An 8,387-nucleotide genomic window follows, 5' to 3' on the forward strand; every position below is an offset into this window, starting at 1 on the left:
ATAGAGCTGGAGAGTAGAAAACCCACAAACATTCACATACACTGTTTCAGGTAAAGGGGACAGACATTTTGTTTTGCAGTGATAACACATACAAGTAGACATTTCTAGATGAAGTGGACAGACATTTTGTTTTACATTGATAACACATACAAGTAGACGTTTCTAGATGAAGGGGACAGACATTTTGTTTTACATTGATAACACATACAAGTAGACATTTCTAGATGAAGGGGACAGACATTTTGTCTTACATTGATAACACATACAAGTAGACATTTCTAGATGAAGGGGACAGACATTTTGTTTTACGGTGATGACACATACAAGTAGACATTTCTAGATGAAGGGGACAGACGTTTTGTTTTGCAGTGATAACACACTCAAGTAGACATTTCTAGATGAAGGGGGACAGACATTTTGTTTTGCAGTGATAACACATACAAGTAGACATTTCTAGATGAAGGGGGACAGACATTTTGTTTTGCAGTAATAACACATACAAGTAGACATTCATCTAGAAAAATCCAGAAACTGGGATGAAAAATAGAAATATCCTTATAATAATGTCTGTTACCGAACATGCTTGCTTATTCAGCTATGGGAGTGTTACCGAAAGTTATCACCACAAAGCACGTCACTTACAACTTGCCCAGGTAAACAGCCTGGCATGGCCTGGTGGTTAGTGCACTAGACTCGCAATATACGGGGTCATGGGTTCGAATCTCATCACCAGAGATGGTTGCTCTTTTAGCCGTGGAGGCATTATAATGTTACAGTCAGTCTTATTATTCAATAGTAAAAGAGTAGCCTGAGAGACACACACACACAATTTTGTGTATGATTCATTCTGATACTTATGTTCTTTGACCTGCTTTGTTTAAACCCGTTTAGGTTCAGCTTTCACCCCAAGACACCATATGGCAAGACCTTTGTCACGTGCTCTCTCTAGTCCACTGGTTACTTTAAGTCCAACAGGGTGTTCTCAAGAGAGTCCGGTGTTTTGTTGCTATCCTTTTACTACAGGTAATTCTTCTTTGTTTGTTGTTCTTTTTGCAATCAAATCCTATTTTAAAATAATTAATATACGTGTATATAATATACACTAAACATTTTCAGAGACATCCATTAGTTAAGTGTAACAATAAAATAACTAATCGGTATTGAGAATTAAACCAGTGTGATCAGTATTCTCTGGTAACAGTTTATGTATATGTAGGGTTTACTAACTTATCAAGTGTTAAAGTTGTACATTTATCAACTCTTGAGATAGAACCTGAACCCACTTTATTGAAACACTGACGATACAGTGCCTTGAAGAATACTTTGTCTTTGTTCATTTGGTATCACTTTGTGTTATCACTGTAAAACAAACGTTTTGTCCCCTTCATCTAGAAATGTCTACTTGTATGTGTTATCAATGTAAAACATACGTTTTGTCCCCTTCATCTAGAAATGTCTACTTGTATGTGTTATCAATGTAAAACATACGTTTTGTCCCCTTCATCTAGAAATGTCTACTTGTATGTGTTATCACTGTAAAACATACGTTTTGTCCCCTTCATCTAGAAATGTCTACTTGTATGTGTTATCAATGTAAAACATATGTTTTGTCCCCAATCCTAGTGAAATATTGTGTACTTCTAATCTATTTATTGTTCTTAGCTCAGATTCTGTCTGGATTAATGAAATAGTGTAATTAGTGAAATATTGTGTACTTCTAATCTATTTATCATTCTTATCTCAGATTCTCTAGTGGTTTAGGAAGATTACATTCACTCCACCAACAAGTCCTAGTTATGTACAGCAACACATGAAAGCCTTGGAACAATACAGAAGCTCAGGACAAGTTCATCAGACTTGTGGTGGTCCTTCCGTCATGCCTGGAATGTGCATGTCTGGCAGTGTGATCACCGATGCTCAAGTGGCTCAGGCTCGGTTACACAGGTGTGCCAATGTTTTAAACTATTCATACAGTTAATGAATATTGTTTACTTCTCTTGAAGATGATAAACTTACTGAATGATAATGACTGATACCTTCACAGATTTCAGCTCTGTTGAAAGCCAAGGTCAACAGAGAAAATAAAACGGGTATGGTACGAAACTGTAACAAAATATTTGTAGGTCGGGTGTATACTATTATACTCTACGTACAGTTTTACTGAAGATGAATCTCTTGGTTTCTGAGGATCACATACATATTTAAATGGGTATTGTATTAAACTTTGAACGATCTCATTAATAATAATGGCTTCAGGTGTCAGGTGACATTATTTTTATGTTTATTGTATTTCACTTTAATGAAATATCTCATTAATGAGGATAGTGTCAGGTAACGGATTTATTTTTATGTTTATTGCACTTTAATTAATGAAACATCATATTAATAATGATGGTTTCAGATCTTAGTTGATAAATTTATTTATATCTTTATTTTATTAAACTTTAATGAAACTAACAGAGTATTCTGAGAGATAGAGTGAAGGTGATGGTTACATTTGCATAATTGCATTATATCACCTTTGAACTGGTGTTTTCTTTTTTATGATAGGAGTATCCACAGGCCTCTTGGTAGGACACAGTCGGCCCCACTTCCTCTAGGACACCCCATGCTACAGCCCCAGGGAATAATCCTTTCCCCTCAACAGAGTGAACAGTTTTTAAGAGAGAAAAAGCTATATGAACAGCACCAACACAACTTGTTGAAACAAGTGATTAGAATTCAAATGTTTGATAATAAATACAAGTTTGTATGAAGTTTAATATTAATCTAAGATGTAGAATAATATAGTCAAAAGCTTAAGAGGATGTTGTTTTAAGTAATGATTTTGGTGATAATCTCATTGTTAAATTTCGTTGTTCTATCACTGTACTTGTAACGACGGTTGGATATTGCCTACATCTTAAAATGTATTTGAAATAGTTTATTAATTTTATATTTAAGAATTTTCGGTGCATCCTTTCCCTTATAGCACATCCGCCAAACCGTATTAACCCGTGCTAGTAGTAAAAATCAGGTAGAAAATGTTGAAGAAGAAACGGAAGCTGCTGTTGCACAGGAAATGAAAGATTCTCCCGTACCCGTTTCCCAGCCTGAAGTGATTGACCTAGCCGAACAAAGGGCAAAAGAATCTGAGAAGGAGAGTGACCTGGCAAAAGAACAATGTGATCATGAAGCATTCCTTCATCAACAAGAGGATACTGTGATGACGTCATCCCTTCGGATAAGAGAAGGTATCTCAGATTGGACTAATTTACTGGAATATTTGATTCTTAATACTTTTACCAAACTTTTGTATTGGAATTAAGTCTTAATTGAAATATGTATATATACTTTTGTTGTTCTATAACATATTTTTTCATTATACACTTATTTATTTTGTGAAAAACATTTAGTAAAACTTTTATTGTAGATGTATCTTAAACAAAAATGATAATTACAAATAAAAAAATAATATTAATCAGTGTTTCATACCAGCTGAAACTTTGCTGAAAGTAACAAAATGAGTTAAAACTATACTATATACATAACAGTAAAAGTTTGATAACTAGAGATGTATAACACATTTTGTCACTGTGATGTACTGTCACTATATACATAACAGTAAAAGTCTTGATAAGTAGAGATGTATAACACGTTTTGTCACTGTGATGTACTGTCACTATATACATAACAGTAAAAGTTTGATAACTAGATATGTATAACACATTTTGTCACTGTGATGTACTGTCACTATATACATAACAGTAAAAGTTTGATAAGTAGAGATGTATAACACATTCTGTCACTGTGATGTACTGTCACTATATATATATAACAGTAAAAGTTTGATAAGTAGAGATGTATGCTGCTCGCAAGAAGCTAGGAAATAACTCTTAAAACATTCGCAAGAAAAAACACACTATAGAATCACAATTGAAAACATTGTTTTGAACAAACATTTAAATGTTTATTGTTTTGTTTTCTCAAGTAAATATGTTCAGACAGTCATGACAAACCTGTAACACCTTGGTCCCCTATTAGGTTTGTTTGTTTCTTATGAATTGCATGCAAAGCTACACGTGGGCTATCTGCACTAGCCGTTCCTAATTTAGCAGTGAAAGACTAGAGGGAAGGGAACTAGTTATCACCATCCACTGCCAACTCTTTGGCTATTCTTTTACCAACGAATAGAGGGATTGACCGTCACATTATAACTCCCCCATGGCTGAAAGGGCGAGCATGTTTGGTGGGACGGGGATTTGAACCTGCCACCAGCAGAATCCTATTAGGAATGTCCAGTAGGAACTTTTCTAAAATCTATAAACATACACGTTTATTTTGAACGATCCTTATATATGCCAAAGCCAATTTTCATCTAAGTTGATATAGGTTCAATCGGAAGGATTATTTTCAAAATTAAATCAACTGATATTTCATTTTTGTCACTGGATTTTTTTTATCCCCTCAACACAGGTTGTGTTGGAATTTGGCGACCAAAATTTATTAATGAATTAGCTCGTTATTATTATTTTTATTCTTTGCTGGTAGTTGCAACGGCAGTTAAATTTTCATTCTAATGATGTGAATCACCAGGAGGCGTAAATAACGAATGGTAGGATTATTTTCGCTACTTGAAACTGTTGAAACCACAAAAATGTTTGTTTTAGTATAAAGTTACACAACAAACTATCTGTACTCTGTCTGCCACAGGGATTGAACTCCAAATTTTAGCACTATAAGCCATTGAACTTACCATTTTGCTAACAGGGGCCTCCGAAGGACATTTCGTTTTTGTTCATTTGCTTGTTTTGTACTTTATTATTAATATTATAATAGTAGAATATAAAAGTTTTAATTAATGGTCATATTTTGTTTATAGGGAAAACAAAACATGAACAGTCACTGTTATTTTTCATTGTTATCCAGGAACCAGGTCCTTATTTGTTTGGTCATGGTAGCAACATGTCTCTATATTCATCTCCTTCCATGCCGAACATAACACTTGGACGTCCACCTGTACCAACAAGCAATGCTGCAGTAAGTGTTTTTTTTTTTTTGTCTGTCTGTCTCTGCTTTGGTAGTTATCCATGGAAAGAAAGAATTCTATTTTTATATCAGATAATGTGTTTGTGTTTTAACTGATTATTTTTCTCATTTATAGCAAGGAAATGAAACTTGGTCCCAGGGTTTGAAATCACAAGTGTCTGATGTGATTGTTCCTATTTTTGTAATAATTGTTTATATAATTTAGTGACTTTATAATTGTTAGATGCACACGACTGTTCAAATTCAGTATAGCACAAGTGTTAAATTTAGTTATTTTTAAAAGCAATAGTTTATCACAAGTTTGTTTATGTCTCTACGAATCGTATGTTATGTAGTTCAATAATTATGAATTGGTGATTGTTATATTATTGCCTCATGTTACTAGAAAATTGTGCGTTTTTTCGTTGTTTTAATTGTATATTATTGCATCATAAAATCTCGTAGTGTATGGAATGTTCTAGGCCTCTGTAGTGCTATAAATATACGTCCAAAATTTAGTTCGATATAGTTAGTTAGCTAGAGAGAGATCTAGACCACGGGGTTGTGAGTTTAGTTATAAAGAGTGTATAGTAGCGATTTTTAAAGTGAAATTATCACATATTATATTGTGATAACAGACTAGAGAAGAAATAACTTGTTTGGTCATTTGAGTTCTAAAGTAACTGAACCAGCCTGTGTGGAATTTGACAAAAAGAGACAATTATTTAAAGCTCTGGATACCAACAGTTATAGTAGTGATTTTAAAGTGAATTTATCACAGATTGTATTGTAATAACAGAGTACAGAAGAATAATTCATCTTGTCAAATTGTGTTCTAAAGTAACTGAATCAGTCTGTATGAAATTTGACGATAAAGAGACAATTATTTAACGTTCTGGATACAACTGTGATAACCAACAATATAACAAACATTTGTATATATGTTTGACTTGATTTAGTATATTATTTTAAACAACTGGACTGTGTGCTGCATCCAAAATGTAGTTTGATATAGTTAGTTATATAGATAGAGATAGATCTAGACTGTGATTGTGAGTTTAGCCATAAAGAGCATATAGTAGCAATTTTTAAAGTGAAATTATCACATATTATATTGTATTAACAGAGTAGGGAAGAATATTTCATCTTGTCAATTGTGTTCTAAAGTAACTGAACCAGCCTGTGTGAAATTTAACAACAGTTCTGGATACAACTGTGATAACCAACAGTGTAATGAACATTTGTATATACATTTAACAAGTTTAAATATAATATTTTTAAAGAAATGGACTGTGTGCTGTTTGTTTATTGTTGAAATTTATCACCAACAAGTCACAGACATCTACTATAAAGAATCTGGCCCATAAATACGAAAAACCTGACAGTGGTGAGCCAGCCAGGATCTACAGGGGTAAATGGTGGTAGGAGTTTATGTAAACAATCATCAAATAAGCCAGCATACGTACAGCTGTAGTGCTAGAAAAATATTGTAGAGGTCACAATCACACTATATAATACCTGTTCAGCACCATCTGTTGAATATGTGTAGATCATGTAACAAAAACATTTCAATAATTAATTCACTTTTAAAAGAAAAAAAATGAAGGAAAACTAGTGAAAGGAAATATTTTAATTTGACATTTTAGTTATATTTAATGTTTGAAAAGTTTTTTTTTAACTCAATATTACTGTCTAAACTTTTAATGGGAAATGTTTCATAAAGCATTTTTGATACTTTCACAAAACAAAAGTAATATTGGCAGAAGGAACTTTAATAGATGGAAGTTTTAGTGAGTTTGTAACATTGGCTTTTGCTCATCTGTATCATTAGAGTCTATTATACATAAGCATTGCAATGTTAAGATGGTATGAAATTTTTTTTGTTCCCTTGAAGTATAAAAGACACAGTTTGAGTGTATCAACAGTGGATTTATTTACCTTTTGTTTTTACAACAAATCTCAATCTTTGCTCATTCCTGCAAGGTATTAGACTACACATGAACTGTATTATATCATTTCTTACCAATTATATCTTTTTGATGCAAGAAATCAGACCAACACTATCAATTGTTTTAGGTTCTTCACGTAGTTCTTCTACAACTTTTATTACATGTCTGACATGTCTTATTTGACTGACTTTTTATTTTGTAGGAAGGGAAAGGAATGTCAGCAATGTCTGAAGCACAGTTACGAGCAACGGCTGCAGCGAGACTGGGTGTACCTCTAACGTCACACATGCTACACTCATCCCTCCCTTTTTACCCCTCTTTGCCAGGTACAGTATTGCTTCACATAATAAATAAGATACTGTATCAGTAACACAACATAACTGAAATTACCAGATCTTAAAACCTCCAAGATACTTAACAGATCAGTTTTCTATCTTGACTAACACTCAAATATCATCAGATCTTAGAGGAAAATTTTAAATGCTTTAATCAAATATCTATTTAATTTCTCAAGGTTTTATATACTTAATTGCATCAACCCCTCTGTCTGCTATGCAATACAGTGGTTCTCAAACTGTAAGGTACACCCATCTGTAATGGACATAGTATCACTGAAAAGAGTGCTTAGAACACCCCACCCCACCCCTAAAAAAATAGTTCAGTCAGGGCAACTAAAATTTTAAGGTGTCCAATAATGAGATTAGAAAATATATATATATTAGTGGGTTATATGTTTGTCATGTTTGATTGCTGTAAGGAAAAATGAGGAGTAACACAAACAGGCCTTTTCATGATGTAAGTTTATCTTTCTCATTGAAACTTGAGGATAATGTTACAAGTAACCATACACATTTTTTCCCGATAAATAACACATATTTTTATAGCTGTTGTTAGAAATTGAGTAAAAATGCCATTGAGATGATAAATGGTGATATTTAATGGAAGTTTAAGATGAAAAAGGATGAAAACCGCTGATCTAACGCACCTTCCTCTTGAAACAGACAACAAAATGAGATAAAACTTTGAATAATACTCCGTTAACTTTCTCACTAGGACAGTGAATAATATTAATATTTAGTAAACAGTTGAATCAACAGTAATTATCAAAGTGCCTAATAAGTACATTCTTGTTGCAGTTATTGATGGAGAGGTGACAGTACATCACAGTGACAAAATGTGTTATACATATCTAGTTATCAAACTTTTACTGTTATGTATATAGTGACAGTACATCACAGTGACAAAACGTGTTATACATATCTAGTTATCAAACTTTTACTGTTATGTATATAGTGACAGTACATCACAGTGACGAAATGTGTTATACATCTCTAGTTATCAAACTGTTACTGTTATGTATATAGTGACAGTACATCACAGTGACAAAATGTGTTATACATCTCTAGTTATCAAACTGTTACTGTTATATAT

General features: G+C 33.0%; 1 protein-coding gene across 1 annotated transcript in view; it reads left to right on the forward strand.

Moving 5' to 3' along the window:
• LOC106475286 (histone deacetylase 4-like) overlaps nucleotides 1-8,106 on the forward strand; it is a gene marked incomplete at both ends in the record, with an annotated part of 31,485 nt that extends 23,379 nt beyond the window's left edge. The window contains 3 exons of the mRNA XM_022379438.1: nucleotides 4,909-5,019; nucleotides 7,159-7,282; nucleotides 8,093-8,106. Coding sequence (XP_022235146.1) covers nucleotides 4,909-5,019; nucleotides 7,159-7,282; nucleotides 8,093-8,106 — 249 coding nt within the window. The remainder of the gene's footprint in view (nucleotides 1-4,908; nucleotides 5,020-7,158; nucleotides 7,283-8,092) is intronic.
• Between the last annotated feature and the right edge of the window lie 281 nt (nucleotides 8,107-8,387).

The sequence above is a fragment of the Limulus polyphemus genome, unplaced genomic scaffold (genome assembly GCF_000517525.1).
Source record: "Limulus polyphemus unplaced genomic scaffold, Limulus_polyphemus-2.1.2 Scaffold8355, whole genome shotgun sequence".
Lineage (NCBI taxonomy): Eukaryota > Metazoa > Arthropoda > Merostomata > Xiphosura > Limulidae > Limulus > Limulus polyphemus.